The sequence below is a fragment of the Lissotriton helveticus genome, chromosome 7, assembly GCF_964261635.1.
Source record: "Lissotriton helveticus chromosome 7, aLisHel1.1, whole genome shotgun sequence".
Classification (NCBI taxonomy): Eukaryota; Metazoa; Chordata; class Amphibia; order Caudata; family Salamandridae; genus Lissotriton; species Lissotriton helveticus.
Window position 1 is genome coordinate 226031733 of NC_136068.1, and position 22428 is coordinate 226054160.

General features: G+C 43.1%; 1 protein-coding gene across 1 annotated transcript in view; it reads right to left on the reverse strand.

The window, feature by feature from the left end:
• Positions 1 to 8396, reverse strand: part of TFAP2C (transcription factor AP-2 gamma) — a 49512-nt gene extending 41116 nt beyond the window's left edge. The window contains exon 1 of the mRNA XM_078651999.1: positions 8243 to 8396. Within this exon, the coding sequence (XP_078508125.1) occupies positions 8243 to 8272 (30 nt within the window). The 5' untranslated portion in view covers positions 8273 to 8396. The remainder of the gene's footprint in view (positions 1 to 8242) is intronic.
• Positions 8397 to 22428: the final 14032 nt, after the last annotated feature.

Genomic DNA, 22428 nt, shown 5'->3' on the forward strand with positions numbered 1-22428 from the left:
GATCCCTGCATGTCAATGGGGCCCCACAGGCCTCCCTTTTGTCGCAGCCAACTTCAGCCCTATTATGAGACCAACCCTGTTATCTGCTCTGCATTCTCATCATGGCAACTTTTGGGTTTTCTTTTTCATCCTGCGAGGGAAACCGTAAACAAACCAGGGAGGAGGAGAAGTCTACAATGGGGCTTTTGCTTTTAAAGGGCTTGGCTCCCAAGTCAGCTCAGGGGTTGCAGATCTGCACTGTGGTGTTGTTTCATACTAGGTTTCTCATTGTGATGGTGGGGGAGGTATCTTGCATTTTTTTCATTAATGTAGACCGTCCGTGCTGCTTTGCAGCATCAGAACAAATAAGAAATTTAAAAAAAAGTTGGCATTATGTCTTCTATCTATATTTATGTTGCTGCAAAGGGGGCGGAGTGGGTGATTTGGTGCTAAACACACATTAGTGTGCACCTCCCACGCAATGCGTGTAATCGGACCCAAAGTAATGCAAGAAGAAATGGTAGCAAGATCTAACCTCGTTTTAAATTTAAATGCTAAATAATGAAGAACAAATGGTGGCGTAACATGTTGCAAGAAGTCGGACACTGCACTCCAAGCCTATTCCACCCGACTTTTCGTACGAATGTGAAGAGCCTATGTTGCCTCAGTTACTTTAAAAAGGTTTGGGACTTGCGTTTTTGGTATCCAGGGAGGTCTTGGCAGTAAAGTGTGAAAGAACGCACTCCAACTGATTTTTTCGGGGGCAAATGATTGGACAGGAGTTTTGCATAGCAGGTAGATTAGCTTCTATAATCTCACATTCGTTTGTCAATTTGGAAAACATAGAAGTGTTCGGATTATTTTTAGGAGGTGTGAATTTATCACACGGCAGTAGTTAATTGCCTTGCAGCAAATTAAAATATTGTAAACCGCTTTGCAGTGTACACAACATAGAATCGTATCCTACCTTTGGCGTGTTTAATATGTCTTTCCCCACAAATAGGCCCCAGGAGTCCCTGTTCCCACATTCAGAGCTCGTTTAACAAGAGGCTTGTATAACTTCCCGAGTGGTGGCGAGGTTTATATTGTTAGCAGAACTCTTTAAAGTGGGTTGACTGACTATTTCCTCCCTGGCATATGTTGCGTTTCCTAGAACTGGCAATAAAGCGGCTTATACTATGAAGCCCTGTGGAGTCAGAGACTCGTGGACTAGTTCGCGCCACCAACCCGTTTAATAATTTATTTATCGCACAGATAGCGCCGGGAATGGGCGTTGGGGCTGTGCCCCGGTTTTTATAGCTGATGCGCTGAGCGGTTTATAACCGCTCCAGAGTTCGTATCACCTTTGATGTGGCGTCTCAGATAGCAACACAAGGAACCACGGAGTCCCACATTTCTACCATGACAGTAGCTTAACTAGGGATTTATTATATAAACGAGCTTGTGGGTTTATGTATGTACCAAATGGGCATCTGCAAGGGGTTTTACGAGGAGAGAGTACAATAAACCGGTTCTGAAAGGCTAAATTGCAAGTTCGATATTTTCCAAGGTTGTAATTTTTTTAATTCGCTCGTGAAGTCCCGTTTATCCACAAGTCCTCGTCTAGCCTAGAAAATGTAATTACGAGTTTCTCACCTTTTAAAGGTCTTCGGTTTGTTCATAAAGCACCTCGTGTTATATGGGCACTTAGAACCACCATTCCACCTGAAAATAATTTGCTCCGGTGTCCAAGTCCAGGCCTGCTAAAATTTTCCAGCATCGTGCGTTTTTTCAATAAGAGCGTCTGCCTTCGACATGCACAAATGTAACTTTCCAACCGCTTTTAGAGAGGAATGTGCTAGTTCCATAAAACTATTATTGCCTATTTTTTTTGGGGGGGGGGGGGGGGGGGGATTACAAGCACGTAAAGGTAGTTGCGAGAAAAATGATTCAGTGGTTTTAGCTGCGGCCACTTCTTTGAATCCCGAAAAGACGATAAACTGGTCATGGATAATAATCTTAAAGCGCGTTAATTACAGTGCCTCAAATCCCTTAGCGCTTTATAAAAAGACTCAAAGTACCCTACATAGTAACCCGATTAAAGGAATGTATATACTTGAAAGTGTTGCGCAGGTCCCAAAAAGATTTATACTTTGTTTTCCAAAAATATGTTTAAGGTGGATTTCCTTAACAGACACAAGCGATTTATCATGCTGCCGTTTTAAGGCGAGGTGCTCCCTCCAGGGAGTTGTGCAGGTATATAAATGGGCATTTTCGCCGAGAAATTATTTCAGAAAAAAGCTCTCGTGCAGCCGCTTAAATGAAGGATTCGTTCTATAAATCGCTCGTAGCGCCGCTTGTTTTAAACTGAAGCAGTTGCGCGCTGGCAGCGGCGCTGCTCCGTGCACCCCTCCAAGGAGGCAGATTTGAATTCGGCGCAGTGTGTACACGGCCCTACCATTCCCGGCCCTGGGGGTGTTTTTATAAGAGCATTCCAGCGGGCAGGGCTCTTGAGAGAATAAAGCTCTGTTTAATCCCAACACCCTCATAATAATCCTTTATTAGACTACACACAAAGAGGGAGAGACAGTCTACACAACACAAGAAAGCGCCAGACTCCGAGAAACGGATTCGATAAACTCATTTTCTGTTACATTTAAACCGCTTTTTACTTCCAGTAGGGGGTTTGGGCCTTCATGGCAGAGCCCTCTGAGGAGTGTTGGGGGGGAGGGGGGGTATATTTTGGCAACTAAACGCACCTGTCAATGTTTATTAATAGCAGTCGACTGTGATTTAATCCAATTTATTTTGGCAGCTGAGCCTCGTAACACCACCCAAAAAGCTCCACGTGCCGCACCGCTTAAAAAAAATCGCTTAAAAGACCCTAGTGAGGTGCAAGTGCGGAGCGGAGTCGTGGTCACTGAATGTATGGTATTGAATTACGAAAAGTTTCATCTGTGAATAGCAGACACAAACCCGGCATTTAATTACAGTGTTGGGGATTTCCGCTGTTTACACACAGAAATACGATAGATTAACGTGAGCGAAAATCGGTTCTAAAGTGCTATGGTTATATAAATAAATTATAGTGTAGCCCCCCTCACACAAAATATACTTTATTTATATAACACCGCACGCCACTTACAACACCGAGATCACACATTGATCTGCAATGGCGCTCTCTGGCCTGCTTTTCGCAGCCAATGCTTCTATATGCTATAGGCAGCCCAGGTTGTAACGTTCACAAAGACTTGTGTAGCGCTCCGTGGCCATTAATTTGGCATCGTAGCGCAGAGTTCACTCCTTCAGTTCAGTTGTAACGTCACCTGTACTAAGTACCAACCTGAGCAGCCTTCAAACGAGCCCCCGCTGACGTAAATTTGGACGGCTTTTCACCCGCCTTTTAACTTGCCTTGGAGGGGGCGATCATTGGTAAGAAGCAAATCAACAAACACGTCATGAAAACAGGAATCCTGCTTCTGAACATGACAAGTGGCTCCATGACAAAGTGTCACCTATGTAGACGTATATAGTGACGGCAGAGCACAAAGTAGCGAAATTGTGTGGACATAGCAACTTTTGTCGAATTACGCAAAGGAACGCGCCGTTGTAACCCTCACTGGTGCGTGGCGCAAAACATTGGGAAATCACGAAGGAAAGACAACCGCCACACAAAACACCCGATTTACCTCACCCTCGAACACACGAAACAGAACAGTGAAATGATCACTTCTCTGAAAGTGTAGAAGGTGGGCTATATTTCTTCAAAGATGCCGTCCCTTGTTTCCAACCACTAACCTGTGCGCACAACCCCATCACAACAATAATGAAGTTATAAATACACACATATAACTGTCAGCTCCACTGTGTGATAAGGGGAGAAGGGAATACGTGGAACTCTGTCATAGCGCCAAGAGGGCCTACCTGGAGTTGTTGGCACGTGATGCAACCAAGAGACAGAAGGTGAGTGCTTCGGAAATAGCTCAAGACCCCAGTAGATGGCCTTGTAGGTTGGGCCACTGGAACTATGAGGTTTCTCCTTAGCTATGAACTTGCCACATAATCCATAATTTGCATATTTAGCAAGAAAATTGATAGTAGCTCAAGTGGATCAAAAGTTACAAAAAAACCTGGCGTACGTTGCGGCTGAGTGGCCTGTCATTGCACTTCTAATGTGCGGTGACAGGTTTTTCTTTTACTGTGCAGTGACAGGTTTTTCTTTTACCGATTGCTGCAGTTAGGTGTTAAAATAATACTAATGAGAGGCAACCTCTGCTCAGTGTTAACATTGTAGTAAATAACACCAATGATGTAATACAGTGACAAAAAAATGCCGAATGACGCCGCACAATGCCTCTTTCTTTGCCACATAATTTAGCTAACCTTGCTGCACCATTCCACCGGCTCTGGTTAGAGGCCTGTACAAAAGTTGGCTTCATTGGTTACAAAAATATAATTCAGGGGTGTGTTGTTAGTTCACTGATTAAGTTTTAAACCCTCTGCTGTTTGCTCAGTGCAGCCGTTTAGGTCAGGAGTTCCTTTAAGTGCTTTATACTACAGCAAATTGTAGACAGCCAATGCCCACGAGCTAATTGCACCCTAACATCCTCTGAGAAACCTCAGGGCTGGGAAAACATATGGTGTCCCCTTCAATCTTCACTCCATGGTGGAGGGGAAACATACCGAGTGCTATAAGCTCACATTTGGAAGGTATTACTTTACATCTGAAAATGTCCAGGGTTACCAGAATCGTGCATTTCTGCAGCCTAGGCGTTTACCACGCAATAATAGATATGTGGTACTTTTCACATAATGCCCCATCAGCTGCTTGATTTGCAGATTGCTGCAAAAAAAATTCAAGATCAATAATTACGAAAAATTACTGCACGCCTGGTGTAATGCAGTGGAAAACACGTCGATAGAGTCTGTTGGTTTCTTCTGTTAAACTGGTACTAAAGAGGTAAACATTTTTCAAAGATAGTATTAATGCCCCAAATGATGATGTGGGGGTGATGGACAAGTGCATGTATCACATGAAACAATCCCTTAAGATGTAAACGTGGCAAAAGACGGATAAACCTTTGTTTTACACATGTTCTTCTGTGATTGTGTACGTTTATTTACACTCCAGACAGTATGCTGAAAGTAGCACTCTGTTCAAAATAGGACTCACTGTAGAAAAACTAAAAAAATAAATCCTTATTTCTCTCCTCAAGTTCCAATATCTTGTACCCTACACTGCTTCCAGGTTAGATACTTACACACAATATTTCCAGTGCACATTACTGGGGGGGTGGGGGGGTTCTGTGTAAAGGAAAGATGCTAATGAGGTTCCTAGTGTGTATACGTAACGTAAACTCTAATACCAGTTTGGAATGCACAGAATAAAATGAATAAAAGAGGCACACCCTTTATTACAAGAAGCGTGCACAGCATTTTCTTGCCACATAATTCAGTCACGTGTTTGCCACAATTTGACTCTCCGCTGCCCAGTGGCCTAAAAAGGCGGACTGAGCCCCCAAAACAGACAAAAGGAAGAACCGCCAAGCTCTAATTTGATGTTTATAAAAAAAAATGTAGAAAGTACCTCCGGCCTACTGGGCTACAGTGCTACTAATGCATTGTTGATAGCTACTCCGCCGAGGGGTAATCCCAGTGGTCCTAAAATGCACCCAATCTTGATAGGTTCAAATGTAAATCAGACACCTTTGTATTAGAACGCCCCTCCTCCTGCGCCTAGGCCCAACGTCACTTTAGATGTGGTGCTTAGAGACTACTGGTGGTGTATAGCGCCCTCCAGAACAGGTGAGCCCACCCTTCTGTACATCTAATGTACATAGAGATTATTTATATGGTGAACGTGATCATGGTCGCTTTCGTTATTCCAGCAAATATTGGTTGCAATGCAAGTTTGGCCCACTTTTAGCAACTGGTCGCCTGCCAATCAACAATCTATACAAAAAAAGTGTAATATACACACCTGTGCTCGTTATTGCGGGGAGGTATCTATCTGCTATTTTGAAATGCGCCCTCTCTGGGAGATGCCTCTTGCACAACGCGGAAACACCCCCATTGTCACACTCCGTTTATGCGATGCTGCCTCCGATAAGGGCCTGTGCAGCCGGGCGAGTAATTGTTGCAATCAGAGCATGGCCGGGACACAGAGTCCCCGATCAGGTTTCCGTGCATGTGGGGGGTGCACACACTAGGGCTGGTCCCTGCCACACACCGCAGGCAGGGCACAGCCTCTTCGTACTCTGGGCTGCAATGATTCACTGACCCCAGGGGCTTCTGTTTACGGGCAGCCCGGCCACCCTGGGGCTGAAAGGTGCCTGGAGAGCCTAATGTGTGTGAGAAACACTGTGTGGAAATCAATACGGACAGCTCACACCAGTTTCGCAACACAGAGCTACTCAGACACGAGGGGGCGTCTATCGGTGTACGTAGGATGAATGAGCAGCTTGCAACACCTGAGGTTGTGAACATGCCTACAGCGCCCACCACTGGTCCTCTGGGCACTTCAATAATAGGGATGGTTAATGCACACTTGCATTTAGTCACGGGACAGACACTCTGCCGTCGTTATGCTCCATGTTTGATTTACTCCAGTCAATAAATCTGAATGGAAGTAGGGTAAAATAAGAAGCTATAGAGAGTTCACCGAGATGGGGGGGGGGACCCTCCCCAACCTCTCACAGTCTGCACACTACGCAATTGTTGAACGGCCGGAGCACTGCTTGGAGTATCTTTTTTCAGTGGCAGGTACTTCTTTCATACTGTCGCATTTACATAGCGCTTCACTACTCTATGCAGCGACGAAGCGCTCAAACGGCAAATGTAATTGTCCATTTTGAGCTGCCATCACAGCGCCTCGACGTCAAGCATGCCCTACGTTGCCTAAAAGCAAGTCATTCGCGTTATGTCTTGCAAGCGCCCGCTTCTTGGCGCTGTTAACCTCGACCCCGATGGGAGGGCAATAAGATTCATTAAATGGACTGACGATGCGGTAAAATACGCGCTGCTCCAGGGACCGAACTGCTGAGCGCCAACAAGCGAGGCCTCACGGCGCTCTGTAACAAGCTACTCTGACTACAGGGCGTTCCGGGAGTTCACCTGTCTTTAAAGACAAAGAACGGTTCTAAGGAGAATTCCACCACACACACGGGCACTAGATTACTGCCACTGGGACGGAACACCGGACCCGGATTCATTTCTAGAGGGACTGAATGTGACCGACTATCAACACGGGCGCTATTTTACCGCCAGGCTGTCCGGACGATCTGCCCGAGCACTAGGTTACCGCCACGGGGATTTAACTAAACACACCGGACTAGACTACCAACTAGGGGGTGGACTACCGGTTCTAGATTACTTCTAAAGTCACGGGGTTACTTCTAGAAAGCATACAACCGAAGAAGTCCGACTAGCGGCCCGGGCGCTATTTTACCGCCAGGCTGCCCGAGCATTAGGTCACCGCCACGGGGACTGAACTAAACACACGGGATTGGATTACCGTCGGAGGGGTGGACTACCGGTACTGGATTACTTCTAAAGTCTCGGAATTACTTTCAGGTGGAGTGCATTAAAGGGGAGAGACAATCGGCCCGGGAGCTATTTCACCACCATGATGGCTGGACTAGCTGCACGCGCACTAGATTACCGCCGCGGGGAGTGAAATAATACACGGCACTACAGGGGGTGGATTACTTCCAAGGGAACGGGGTTACTTTCCGAGAGACTGGACCGAAGGGATCTGGGCTCTCCGCAGGAGCCTGTTTCACCGCTGTTACCAGTGTTACCTTCTCCGCTTCAGGGACGTAGTAACTCAATTATCCTACATTTAACTGGTACCTAGAAGTGGGGTACAGGTTACCGCCCGGGCCACTTGGCCACAATCTGTTACCACCCAGTTATTACATCAGTTACGAGGCTGACATCAGGGTAAACGAATTAGCTCCGCGTCCTTTTAGAGCTGGCGATGACTTTACACCCACACCAGGACACTACGCTAGCCCTCCTGGTAGTTCTTTTAACAAATCAGTGCACTCTGGGAATTGTAGTCTTCGTTTGTTTCAATTAAAGGAACTGAACTAACGCACGTAAAATAAGTATTTGTGTTCAAGAAGAAAAAAAAAAGTTGAGGACCGGATGCCTCCGAGGCCACAGACAGGACCTCCCGTCCCTGCACGCCTCGCGGCACAAAAATACGGTATTACCGCCACTGCAGCGGGAAGCTCTCGGGCGCTGGGAGGGTAGCCTGGGGTACACATTTAAAGGCACATACCTGCCATTCGGTTCTCCCCAGTAGCGCCATGGTTTTCAGGTGTTGGGGGCAGTATTTTCCCTCCAGCTGCTGCCTCTTTAACTGCGCCCTAAGTCAGAGAGACACACCTGGACTACTGGCTGCCTGGGGCTCGGCGCATGCGCAGTGCGGGATCCGAGGTGGCTCACCTGGGGAGGTGAAGCCCCGCCCCGCCCCCTCCTCCACCGCCCCCTGCCTGCTCCGGAGCCGGCCTGATGTCACTGCAGCTCCCAGCCCGGCTGAGCTGCTGCTGTCGGCAGAAGTGCATGGATTTCACATGCACAAGTGCAATTCAGACACCATGAACACGCACTTAAAAGACAGGCACGTACAACGCACCGACATAGAAAACAAAATGCAGTTATAGCACTGAAATGCATATTCACGGCATAGGGACATAAGCCTCGGAAAGATTTACAAGGCCCTTGCGCCACTTTTGCAGCATTTTTAACATGGGAAAAGTGACGCACGGGGCTTGTAAATATGCCCCTACATGTATACAGTTACAACAAAAAGCATACCTACTACGGAATCACACATACATTAAAAGAGATACACAAGATACATTTAGGCATGGAAAATTCATGCACAGACAATAAACACTGTTCCACAAAGCACAGACAATCATACAATATAGAAAATCACACAAAACTCACATAGGCATACAAAACATGCCTGGAAAGGCAAAATGCTATCATGCGCAATCATACGTACATATGAAGGCACCACAGACAATATGCATACCTATCAAAGCATACGTGCATACCTAGAAATAAGTAAAAAAGCATTCAAAAGATGCATAAAGAACTAGAAGCATACATACCTATAAAGACCGTAATTAAATAAAGGCACACAAATAAAGGCAGGGAAATGCATTCTTCACAAATACAGGAAAGGATACCCCTAAACATAGAGACGGAAAAAATAGGTGCACTAGGTACGAAAAACGAATACCTCCAAAATATTACAAAAAAGCAGTCGTATCAAAATCGTGCCATAAAATATATTGACAGATAGACCTAAACACTTACGGGGGTTTAAAAGTGCATAGAGCATGCATAATTAAAAATACGCATCCGTTGAAAAATACATTTTTTAAAGATGGGGCCAACAATATATGTTGAATATTAGACAAAGTCATGAATAGAAAATAATGCACACCTTAAAAATAAACATAACAAAAACATAAACTAAATTTGCATAAATGGTAAACAGGTACCCAAAACTATTTGTAAAAGCAAGGACGCATGAAAAAATATCGATAGATAAAATACAAATAATCGCATACGAACAATACGTAAAATAAATTATCAGGTGTCCATTAATTGGACATCCTCCTATAAACATACACACTTTTCACGCTTTGAATAACGCCCCCCCCCCTCCCTCGTTAGACCCATGATTCATGTATGCCTCATCCGCTCGCGCTGCAGGTACATTTCATGTCCCCTTGTATCATATCGGCCAATATATAAAATGAAATTACATTAAGCTAGTGTCGGATTGGGCTTTGTTTATTGTAGCGTTTGTGAGCAGTGGTGGTTCACGCCGGTAAGCATTGGCTTGAAAATGTAACATTGTCACATATTACTCTATTGTTGCAGTTTTCAGAGCGCTGTTACCATTTTAATAAACTGAAGGGGGTGCAGGATACGCCCCCCTTACAAATTGGCATCCTGGAATTAGAAGCCTGTGATCCTGGGCAGATCTCTTGCGGGCAGCATCCAGGTGTGCTCTGTTCTTCTCTGATCGTCTCTAGATTGCTGGTGTACCGGGTACCCATACTCCCATACTCCCATGGGCAATGGCTTGCCCTTCAGCATTCACTAGCAGACAAATCCGTTAAAAAAAAAAGTTGCAAATCGTATGTTCGCGTCCCTCCGCACACCTTGTAATAATGTTTAATACAATCATTCACTTAACAGGCGGGTGAGAATATTTTGACCTTAGGAATCACAATTGTAAATTTCAGAAAGATCAAACGAAATTTGGAAAAACCCGAAATCAGGACATCCGTGTGCCAGAACGGAATACAGTTGATGGTCGGAAACGTGTACCTAAAAATGTAAAGTTTACAAGGATAAAGGCAAACTGGGAGTGTTACCATATCAATGAAACTTTTATAAATTGGTGGGCATGTTTCTGGAAAATGTGGAGTATGTCAAACGGGTATAAAAAGATTAATATATAAACTACATTTATTGTTAAAAAAATATTTTCCTTCGAGGGCACATTATTTTTTTTTTAAAGAACAATTTGAGTAATTTCGTTTTGCACATCAGTCACATACATTCTAAAATATAACAACGCTTTGATTTAGAACGTTGTATTTACAATTCAGTCCTAAAAGTGAAGTTTTAGTCTATCAAAAATACAAACATTTTACCAAAAATTCGATAGGGTACTTTTTATATTTCCGAATCTCTTCGAAAGCGTTCAGGTTTTTTTAAAATGAAAATGTCAGTTTCCAAATTCTGGATGGGATCCAATTCACTCCAGGCAATTGAATATCTCTCCATATTAAAATATGACATTCATTCTTGTCGCCCCCAATCTTCTTGTCTCCATTTGAATGTGTGTTTTTTTAATGATTTTCGATAATTCCTCACTGTCACCAAGCTTTGAGTAATTGCAGACTGTCACTCTACTTGTCTTTGACCTGCATATAGAGCCAAACCGTCACCACATGAGGAAATAAGCCCTCCGCCCCCCAAAAAAAAGAGTGTAGGATTCAATTAACTTTCGTGGAAACATCTCGACCCACAACCTTGCAAACAAACCCCCATTATGGGTATGTTGACACACCTTTTTCTAGCATACCAAAAAGCCTTTCTGTACATGTACGATGAATATGTATATATATATATGTGTGTGTGTGTGTGTGTTATATTTATAGTAAATAACGTGTGAACCCTGCTTTTCTACACACTTCATCTCACATAACCTTGCCACGCTCACTTTCTCCATTCTCACCCTCCTCTTTTTCCCTATTATCTCACACCCTTCCTTGCACGGCCTCTGCCTTCTTTCCTCATCCGTCCATCCTTCACATGACCATATTAACATTCCATATACTGCATAAAATGGAACAAAGCAATGCCCACCCGGAAGCACTGGTGCACTGCAAGCGCGTTTCCGGGTCAGTGGTGCTAGCCCAGTAGCTAAATTAAACAATACGTGTATCTCCCCATAGAATGCCGCCCGGCTGTGTGAAAACATGGTGCCTGCCTGCCTCTAGAGCCCGTCCTCTGGCGCCCATAAATCTTCACCTGGGACCCTGATTGTGTCTGACCCGGGCGGGTCTGCGGTGTCACAGTGAGTATCAGCAGTGGCCCGGGGCCTTCTCAGAGAAAGGCTGACACCTTTCGACCTCCGCGAGCTGCTCCGTTTTCCACTATTTAGCTGCCCCCTCCCCCCGCCACTCACCCACAACATCATCAACTAACCCTAGAAAAAACCCTCCCGCCTCATTTAATGTCTAGTGAAGGCAAAGGCCCAGAATTTGATTGGAAAATAAACTCAGAAATAACTTTGCACAGTGGCCCCAAATCATCTAAAATGGCAATATGTTGAGAATATTTGGAGAAAAGTAATAAATAGTACAAAAAGGAAGAATTGTGTAGTATTTCTCCTTTTATTAACAGGGAGTTGGACATTTCAGGTTAAACAAATACAAATATTTGTGGGTACATCAATTAGTACCCCTAAAGGACTTCTAACACATATTCATAAATGACTTTGTAAATCAGCCCCATAATGGCTAGAGCCTGTGGCTTGTTTTGTTTCTACCCCAACCACAAAAAATGCCTAGAAATTTAAACATTTATAGGATGCTCACTCCTAAAATATTGACAGCGTGTAGAGTGGTGGCCAACTATGGACAGGCACATTTTCAGGAGTGTTAATATGCACAGGTAAGACACTAGAGATACAGGAAAACGAATTGTGTTTTAAATAGTTTTCATTGACTTATAATATTAATTTGCTTTGGTCTTCCCTAATGAAGAAATAAACAGTGTTGACTCACTATTGCCCCCCAAAAATGTGGATAGTTTCGCTCTTACTTACTGTCAACTTTAAGCTTTCCTTAGACATATTTTGCCTTTCTCAGTTCTAGTATGGTCTTTGTGGCTTCATGACTTGTGCAGCTGTGAACTATCGTAGCCTTTTTTTCTCTCAATTACCTTGGTAAATCTTATGAACTTAGCTGAATCGGTTTTTGTGGGTGCTCACAAACTTACAACTCCATGTCCTGTTGAAGGCTTTAGTACTCCTGCTACTGGGCTGAAACATCAATTCAAAATTAATCATTCACTTACTGAACTGGAATCCGATAGCTGTCTGAACATTTCCCTAACTAATGATTGTTTAGTTGCTCATTTTGCATTCGAGGTGCCAGCAGCCATTAGAAATATTTTGCTCAACTGTCTATGTAAGTGCAGCTTAAAGAGTGCTGCACTGTTAATATTTTTCAAAATTTACACCTATGAGAAAATACAAAAATTGCTTTGCTTTGTTTGCGAGGTCTGTCTGCTGCAAGTTACTTTAGATTATACGGTGATATTAATGGTAGACCGCTTGAGCTGTATAAAGATTAATTACACCCATAGTTTTTTCATTGTCCATAAGTTCAGCAGCTATTAAGACTAATGCATTTTTAACTAAAAAGAAAGAGAGGTGACATAATGATTTTGATATAATTGTATAGTACCAGGTATCTGGCGTTCACAGTATCCCTATCTCTGTATCCTATATTCAGCACCCAGCGTGCCAATGCCCCAGGTCCACTGCATTTCCTCTGCTCTTTCTCATCATCCTAACATTGCATACTACCCCCAGGGGTGTCTTGTTACCGATTTAATGTTGAACCGGATGCTATATCCGACTTCTTGTAGATACATACCCCATTCATTTGCCGTACTACTACTTTTCTCGTTCTCTTAATCGCTACCGTGCTACCGCGTTTTCCCGCTGTGCGCTGATTTTTGAAAATCGCGCTGTTTATGACAAAGCCAGCTCGTCATCCGCGTAGCGCAGGTAACGCCCATGACGAGCTGGCTTTGTCATTAGCGTCGAAGGGGTTAAGGACAAACCTCAAAGAGCATATGGTATACGTCTCTTACGTGTTAAGCCCTGAAGAAGTCCCAAGAGGGATGAAACACGTCAGCTGTCTTGTCAAATGCGTGCTGTGATTTTAAAGAATGTCTATGGAATACAAGAATATAAGGAACCCTTTTCTGCCGCAAAATCGCTGACTAACGTTTTTCATTTGGGAAGATACAACTTTATTCCAGTGTGATTGACTATGAACACTAACATCCTTTTACTAATCGCCTATGTGTATATTTGAGTGCAGGGCCATTTTTGTTTAAATTAGATTATAAGGTGATGTTAAGGGTAGACAGCTTGAGCTGTACTAAAGATTAATTACACCCATAGTTTTTTCATTGTCCATAAGTTCAGCAGCTATTAAGACTAATGCATTTTTTGCTAAAAAGGAAGAGAGGTGACATAATGATTTTAATATAATTGTATAGTACCAGGTATCTGACGTTCACAGTATCCCTATCTCTGTATACTATATTCAGCACCCAGCGTGCCAATGTCCCAGGTCCCCTGCAATTCCTCTGCTCTTCCTCATCATCATCCTAACATTGCATACTACCCCCAGGGGTGTCTTGTTACCGATTTACATCTCAGACTTAAGTGCTTTTCTAAAGGATAAGAAACTGGGATAATGTTTTAAAACTTTATAAGGGAGTTCCAGATTAATGGTTTTTGAGGAGGCTGTTTCCTCCCATCCCTTTGTTTTCAACAAGGGACATATAGGAGGGTTTTATCCTCTCTGATCAGTGTTATCACTGGCTGATATGAAGTGGAACATCTGGCCATTTATTAAGGGACCAGATTGTTTGTAGCCTTCGCCCACCCCTCTTTGCGTGGGGTACCTTCTAGAGTGTGCAGAAGGGATATTTGATCTACTGGCTCAACTGTCCTGGTTGGGGCCATCTATTGTAAACAGAGGCCTATATCAAGTTTGCTGCATACTAGAGAATGCTCTTCTCTCAGGCAGGGCCTGAATTCCTAGTCACACTGAGCCAGGCCATCCACAGTGTTCTCCCATCTTCTTCTATCTGGAGCACTTTGCCCCCCGGCTGTATCCTCCTGTGCTGGGCACGTGGCAGTGCCATGCCCAGACACTGTTGTGTCTGGGAAGCTTCTTTCTACACATGGAATATTGTTCTCTTACTTTGTTCCCCCTTGAGTGCTCTTACCCCTTTGCCCTGCTCATCTTGTCCTCCATACACTACACCTTCTTAAACACAGTCCCTCCTCCCTCTTGCTGTTGTCACTCTGACCTCATACATTTTGCTGCTCTGACCCACTAACAATTCTTATCCCAAATGAGCTGCTTTCTGTGGCTCATACTTTTCATTTCCCTACCATTTGCTGCTTCCGCACACTCCGGCTCATGTTTCACATTTCCCGACTCGCCAAGGCCCTCTGGGAGCGCATTTCCTGTCACCACACTTCACTTGCTCCCCACATCCATGGTGGCAAAGAACCAAGATGGCAGCACTTTGATAGCACTCTTTGGGGTAAGACCTCTAGACCTGTGGCTCTGATTAGGATCAACACAGCAATCGCTGCACTTTTTTGCATCATCTTTGCAAGCTGTTGTGAGGGACAAAACAGAAAATGAGTCTTAGTGGATCCCAAATCTATTGGATCAGGTCCTTGAATTCAAGTAACCTTTGGGTAACAATCTCCAACTCAAGCAAAAGGAAATTTAATGCAAAAAAATAATGGTTGCTGTCTTTTAAATAGATAGACCACCTCTTTCCATGTCATCATTAACCATGCTGGCATGGGCTGGGGTGGTCCCCTTGCAAATAAATGAGGCATAGAGATCAAGGGGAATGATGCACACATTAAGACGCTATATAAAAAACAAAATGAAAATGGATTGGATAAGATGAAAATGATTAAACACTTGCTGTGGGGGAATGCAGTATTAGCCATTTGCATTCAGAAATGGAAATAACTCCCAGAACATAATATCGAAGAACACTGCTATTGGGAAACATGATTTTCTATATAGCCAAAGCAGAGGTAAAAAGATTTTAAATTCAACCACATTGATTAATACCGTGATGAGGTCAAGAACTAACAACTCCTTTTCTTTTCTTTTGTATTTCGTGTAAGGGAGCCAGATGTAAGAGACATCTGATGAAGGCAAGGAACAACCAGAAGAACAACACCGACCAGTTACCAGAAGAGAGACAAAGAATAATAAGCTTATTGAAAGACACATAGAAGTTGAAATTTAAAACACTGGCAGAATTTGCAGACTGTGTCTTGCGAATTGAGACCATTGCCATGCCAAATAACAGGCGTCATAAACGAAGGGCTATCGATTCAGCCTCAGTAATACCTAGTGGCTGAGATTAATTCAAGCATTCCATCCATCACTTTTTTGTATTCTTCATGGAGACTCCCAAAGTGTGACAGGTATGCCCAGACTTTGGTCCAGAGCTCACTGTGCCTTTGGAACCACGCTGCACCTGACTTAAGAGGCCCGATTAGGCCAAAACCCGTCTTGGCTTGCTTGTATTCTAGTTCAGAGTGGTCCTGGCTTGGAGTTTGAGCTGGGCCGTTCCTATTGGAGCAGGATTCGAGGCTGATTTACATATTGCTGGGTTTAATCTGAGATGGCATGGAGGACAAAAAATTATGGACTGGATGCATTCCAAATAATTACCAGTGACTGAGATTAATTTAAGCAATCCATCCATCCCTTTTGTGTGTTCTTTAAATAACTGATGGCAAGAGCAATTCTTAGCTCGCTTGGTGATTTCTAGCATTTATAAAATGTCTATAAGTTGGTTCTTTCCTTTCCCATTTTCAAAGGCACAATCTCATCTGCCTTGACTTACAGTTCATTTAACTTTCTCATATTTAGCCAAAGTGCCTATGTTTAAAAAAAGTTAGTTTTTTCCTTATTGTTCTTATCTGCACTTTTTTGTCTTTCTTTCTGCAAAATCCAACTCAAATTTAATCTCTACAATTACAAATTTGATTCAGCTATAATACATTGGCTAGTAGGCGGAATTTCCAATTTCCTCATGCTAAGCAGCACCTATATAAAGCACCTACCTGCATTTGATGTCCCATGGAGGTGCAGTAGGAGTCCTCCTTCTTTTCATTCAGTTGATATTCTGCAAAATACCTCCAAATAGAAAAGGATGAATGGTGAGAGAGATGAGAACCACTTCTAGTGGGAAGGTCATGTTAGGTCTCATCATTTCCAAAAGACCTCTTATGGACCATAACAAAATTTTTCAGTGGGCTTCGGCCGAGCCTTGTGCATAACATTTGGCTGTTTTTCTTGTAATTCTCATTGCTTGCTTCTTATTATATGGCTTTACTTCCAATACATGTGTGTATCTGTCCCCTGGAACATATCTTCTTTATCAACTTTTCACTAGTTGACTTGTATCCTTCCATTGTTCACTTCAGGGAACTACTTTTTTTCTTTCAGCACTCAATGAGTATGCGTGTCTTTTATTGGTACCTTCCAATTGTGCTGCTTCCCTCCTCAAATACCACCCCAGCCCACATGCTTCTTATTGCCTCCTCCTCCCCTTAACCCCCTCTCGTCCATTGTTTCCCCGTTAATTTTTTGTCAACACTCTACCTACATTGCTCCCAATTCCTGTTTTGCTCCATGTGCAGCATTGAAAAAAAACATTAGCAAAGTTGATAGGCCGCATAGGCATATTGGTTTTGTCAGTGTTTAATATTTCAGTGTGGACACGCTTATGGAAGGATCAAAGCAAGACATAGATTGATCTCACTTTTGCCCTGAGCTGCCCCTCATTTTTTTGCCATGAGGCAATGCAACTTTGAACATTGAACACATGTCACAATGCTCCACCCAAATAGTTTTTGTTGAGACAAAACTTTTTACCAGTCGCTGAGTCATCGCTTTGCACTTCTTCAGAAATATCCCCGATGTTCACTTCTGAAGTGTTTTAGAGCTCCATGAAGAACAAAGACATTTCTGATATTAAATCTTTTATAATTTAATTTTCTCAGACTCAAAGACTGATATTTTTTCTGTAAAGTTGAGGAGATCTATTTCTTTGCCAACAAGCTATTAACAATGTTGATCTTTTTTTGGTAATGCATTTATGTAAAAAACAATGCATGTGTGGCTAAATTTATAGAATCTGTGTTGGATGGAATGCAGATTTTCTTTAGGGAAAATATTTGTATGTGTTGAGCCGGCAAATAGTGGTAACTCTGTAATATAATAATCAATTACACTTTTTTAACAGCTGCTTCACCTATTCAAAACATTACAGATCTGAAAGTGATTTTGTACATGACAACACTCACTTTGATACATTGTCATTGTAATAACGTGAAGAAAAGATGTTTAAGGGATTTGTAAGCCAGGGGAAAAGGAAAAAGGAAAATGAAAGGACAATTATGGCCACTAAAGCCTAACAGGATCATTGTGGTTGAAGACATTGGTGAGGTTGAGGTGATGCATAATGGAACAACATTTAGGGGTTCCTGGCAGTAGTAGTGGGGGATAAATGCTAACAGTTACTTCTTACATGAATACAGGAATGACCTGTATTTACAATAAAGGAGATTGGAATAAAACATGGAATCAAATAATTTGTTATTGGCACACAGCTTGTATTCTGGGATATACCTTTCCTAGTAAAACTAGGCGATTACAATGTGAATGGCTTATACAATTAGTCAAAACTATTCTGAAAAATCAAAATACACTAGAGGCTTTGGTTCAAGAAATGCATGTTAAGGATACACAAACAATGTAGCTTAAAGGGGGGTTATGTTGTTTGTAGGTAGTGGTACCACAAAGAGATTCATGAACACAATTTCCAAAGATATCAAGGTAACAGTTCCATTATTCTGAAAAGAATTAGGGGATCTTTTGATTTGGAGTGAGTTTGCCAATTATTATGACTCGGTTTAAAAAACTCATTGGATTAACAGATTTTTTGTTGTTTTAGATTAGTTCAGAAATGAATGTTTCAATTGACATTATAAGGAAAAAGAAGTTTGCCAGGAGATAAAATGGAAAAGCTTCATATAAATCTAAATAAATCCAGAGCTCTTTGATTGGAGAACCTTGAAACCTGTCTTCTGAAGCGCTTCTTGGAGATGTCTATTCACAGTAAAATACAATTCTCGTTTTCCTAGGTTTGAAAAAGCCCTTCATATCGAAGTATGATGCGTGACAGGTTAAAATATGGATGATAATGCTTTCAGAGCATACATTCATTTGGGTAGCAAAACCAAAGATACAGATGGGTAAAAAAAAAAAAAAGAGAGAGACTCACTTGCATAGACCAAATTGTTTCATATGTAATATATATAATGTCGTAAGTAACATTTAAAGATTTTTGTAAACATCTTTTTATTAAACAAGTGTCAGCATCCATATACATTTACATAGACATAGATTATAGTACAAATTTCTCATCAACATTCACAATTTTCTGCTTATGCACATGTAGGAATAATCATAACACCTTTGGTTTCTTCCTGGATCACACCAACCACCCACCACCCCCTTCCCTCCTATTGATCAAATATCCCCCCATTCCCCCTAAAATCTTCCCATTGCTGCCAAACTTTCTCTCATTTTTTGGGGTAGCCCCGGCTCTCATAGATTGTCTTTTCTGCCGCACAGCACTGGTCCATATCTCACTCCCATTGTGACACTGTGATGATTGAATTGCCCCCCATGCCCCTGCTACATTTCTCTTAGCCACCATTGCAGCCACTTGCAGCCAAATCCTATGATATTTAGGTCAAGTCTGTTATCTAGATATGCATGGCACGTGCCATCTGGCGTCTAGGAGGACCTCCTTTTCAATCACTTCTGACATAATCTGGGTCACCTTCCTCCAATATTTCTGTATTATCAGGCTTTTCCACAGGATATGAAAGAATGTACCCCTCTGCGTCCCCCCCTCTGACATTCCTCTGTTAGTATCCGTCCCAGCTTAAACATGAGTGTGCTAGTATAATATGATCTATGCAGGATCCTCAACTGGACCAGTGTAAATCCGCCCAATCATCATCTTCTAACAAGCCCACATCGGATTCCCACGCTTCCTGCAGCTTTACGAGTAGGTCTGGGGAATTGTTTATTATCCTATTGTATATGCATGACAATGCCTTCTCCGGAATGGGGTCAAGTAGTAAGCTGTCCTCCAGCAAGCTATATTCGGGGATATGATCCTCTTCTTTGAAGTGTCTGCCCAGCGCATGCTTCAGTTGCAGGTATCTGTAGAGTTCTGTGGGCGCCAATTTATATTCTTCCTGTAGTTCTGAAAACAAAAGCACGGCCTGCCTTTTCCACACATCTCCTAGGCGTACAATATCTATTAATTTCCATTTTGAGAAGCTTTGCAGTCTACCTACTTCCCGGAGCATGTCACTGCTCCACAGAGGAGTCTGTTCCGTTAGCCGGTTGGTCCAACCCAAAACCCTATTGGTCTTTGACCACACTGTCAATACAATCTGAGTATGTGTGGGCATGTTTCCCTGTCTCACTCGGCTATACAGTGCCCCCAAATAGCCGGTGGTTCCCATAGCCCAATGATCCACCCTATACGCCGGGTCATTCCTATCTGCAAATACCCAGTCATTAATGACCATTAGGTGCGAGGCCCAGTAAAACCTTTGAAGATCTGGGATAGCCAAGCCTCCCTCAGGCACCCCCTTCTGTAATTTGGCTAATACAATCCTTGCTCCCCCGTCATCCCACAGTAATGTTCTTAGCTCACCATCCACATCTTTAAAGAATTTGTCTTGTATTGGGCAGGGGGTATTTTGTAGGATGTACAATAAACGTGGCAGGGACATCATTTTGAAGAAATCTGCTCTACCTATAAGAAATATTGGTAACATCCTCCAGTGGGCTACATCTCTCTTCAAACGTTCCAGCTGAGGCTTTAGGTTCCTTGCCAAAAACTCTGAGTCTCTTTTTCCTATGTGTATGCCCAGATATTTAAAACTATATTTAATCTGTAGCTTGGAGTCTGCTCCCAGTGGAGGGGGTGGCCCATTCGATAACATATACAGTAGTGAATTATCCCAGTTGATCTGGTATCCAGAGTATCCTTCAAAAAGCTTAAAGATATGAAGGACCCGGTTAATTGTGAACAGTGGCCTTGTTGCATACAAGAGAACGTTATCCGTGTAGAAAGATATTCTCTCTTCCCACTGGTCTCCCCCATATATGCCCGATATCACCGGGTCCCCCAGACCCAGGCCGTGAGTGGTTCGAGCACCAGTGCAAATAAGATCGGTGATAAAGGGCACCCTTGTCTCGTACCCTTCCGGAGAGCAAAAGAACGGGACACCGAGCCATTCACTTGAACTCTGGCCAGGGGCTGCGTATACAGCAGCTTGATCCAAGACTGAAATTGAGGGCCGAAACCAAATCGCTTGAAGACTTCGAATAGATAGTGCTATTCTATACTATCGAACGCCATACGAGCATCCAGCGACAGCAGCACTGCTTCCACCTCTGGGTTGGTCTTTACCAGATGCATCACCCCATACAATCGACGAAGATTGAGTCTGGTACTTCAGTGCGGCATGAGGCCTGATTGGTCTGGGTGTATCAGGTTCGTGATTGGCACCAGAAGTCTGTTCTCTAGGACTTTGGCCAATATTTTAACCTCTAAGTTTAACAGTGATATCGGCCGGTACGAACTACACTGGTCCCCGGTTTGCCCGCTTTAGGGATTACTACAATAGTCGCTGTCCACTGGTCAAGCGGCAGACATCCTCGATCTCTCGCCTTGTTAAACATATCTAAGAGATATGGGGCCATGGTGTTAGCTGTACATTTGAAAAGCTCCACCGGTAGACCGTTAGGTCACGGTGCCTTTCCTGTCTGTAGATCCTGTATGGCACCCACTATTTCTTCTGTCATTATATCCCGCTCGAGATTATGTCTGTCTTACTCTGTCTGCATCAGCATTCGCATTTCCGCTAGCGGCTCATAGCAGTCCTCAGCTAACTGGCCGGGTTTGTTTCGTATAATTCTTCATAATAGTCAGCAAAGACTCACGCCAGTGCCTCCCCAGCGGAGTGTACATTCCCACTTTCATCCCGTATTTCTGCCACCCAACTCCCCTCTCTGTCCCGCTTTTCCAGCCAGGCAATCATTTTATTAGCTTTGTCTCCCAGATGGTATATTCTTTTCTGTGTTGCCAGTGCCGCCGCCCTGGCAACTTTATTTGCAAATTCCTGCAGCTCGTGTTTTTGAAGGTCTAACTGATGGGCAAGGTCCTTGTCCTGCCTCCCACACTCCAGGTAGGCTGTTTCTATCTCAATTATTTCTGTTTCTAACCTGTCCTACCACAATTTATTTTCTTTATTTTCTACTCTATACATGCTTGAACATGCCCCCTCATAACAGGCTTAAATGCTTCCCAGAGGGTACAGGCTTCATCTACCGACCACTTGTTTTCTGGTAAAAAAAGCTGAGCTCTTTCTTGACCCTCTGGGCATTTTCTTTGTTCTTGAAGAACCATGCGTTTAGTCTGGCTGGCAGAGTATATTGACGAATCGGACCTCTTAGCACTACTTCCATAGGGGAGTGATCCGAGATACCCCGTGGACCTATCCGTGCATTAGTAAACCAAGCCTCTCCTCCTCTATGGGTCAATAAATGGTCTAGCCGTGAGGAACTGCCATGGGCAGCTGAGTAGAAGGTAAATTGACGAATACCCGGATTATGCAACCGCCAGAGATCAATCAAGCCCATTGCCTTAGTGAAAGCGTGGAGTGGCTCCACCCCTCTTTCCCTCGTTGTCATTATATCCCTGGCCAACATTTAAAGATTTTTGACGTGAGTAATGGAAATACTTGAGATTTAAAACGGCATTGGGCCAATTCAAGCTACTACCTGGTTTCAATTTCATTTTTCAAATCAAAATCAAAATAAAAGTATAATGTTCATTTAGAATTTAAAAAGGTGAACACATGTAGTTCATAAATATTGCAGATGTGATACACATTTCTGAGGCTTAGCCTTGACACACTTTTTCTAATCAAGATATATTTTCTGGCTTATGTCTCCACAAGAAATGAGATGGACAACA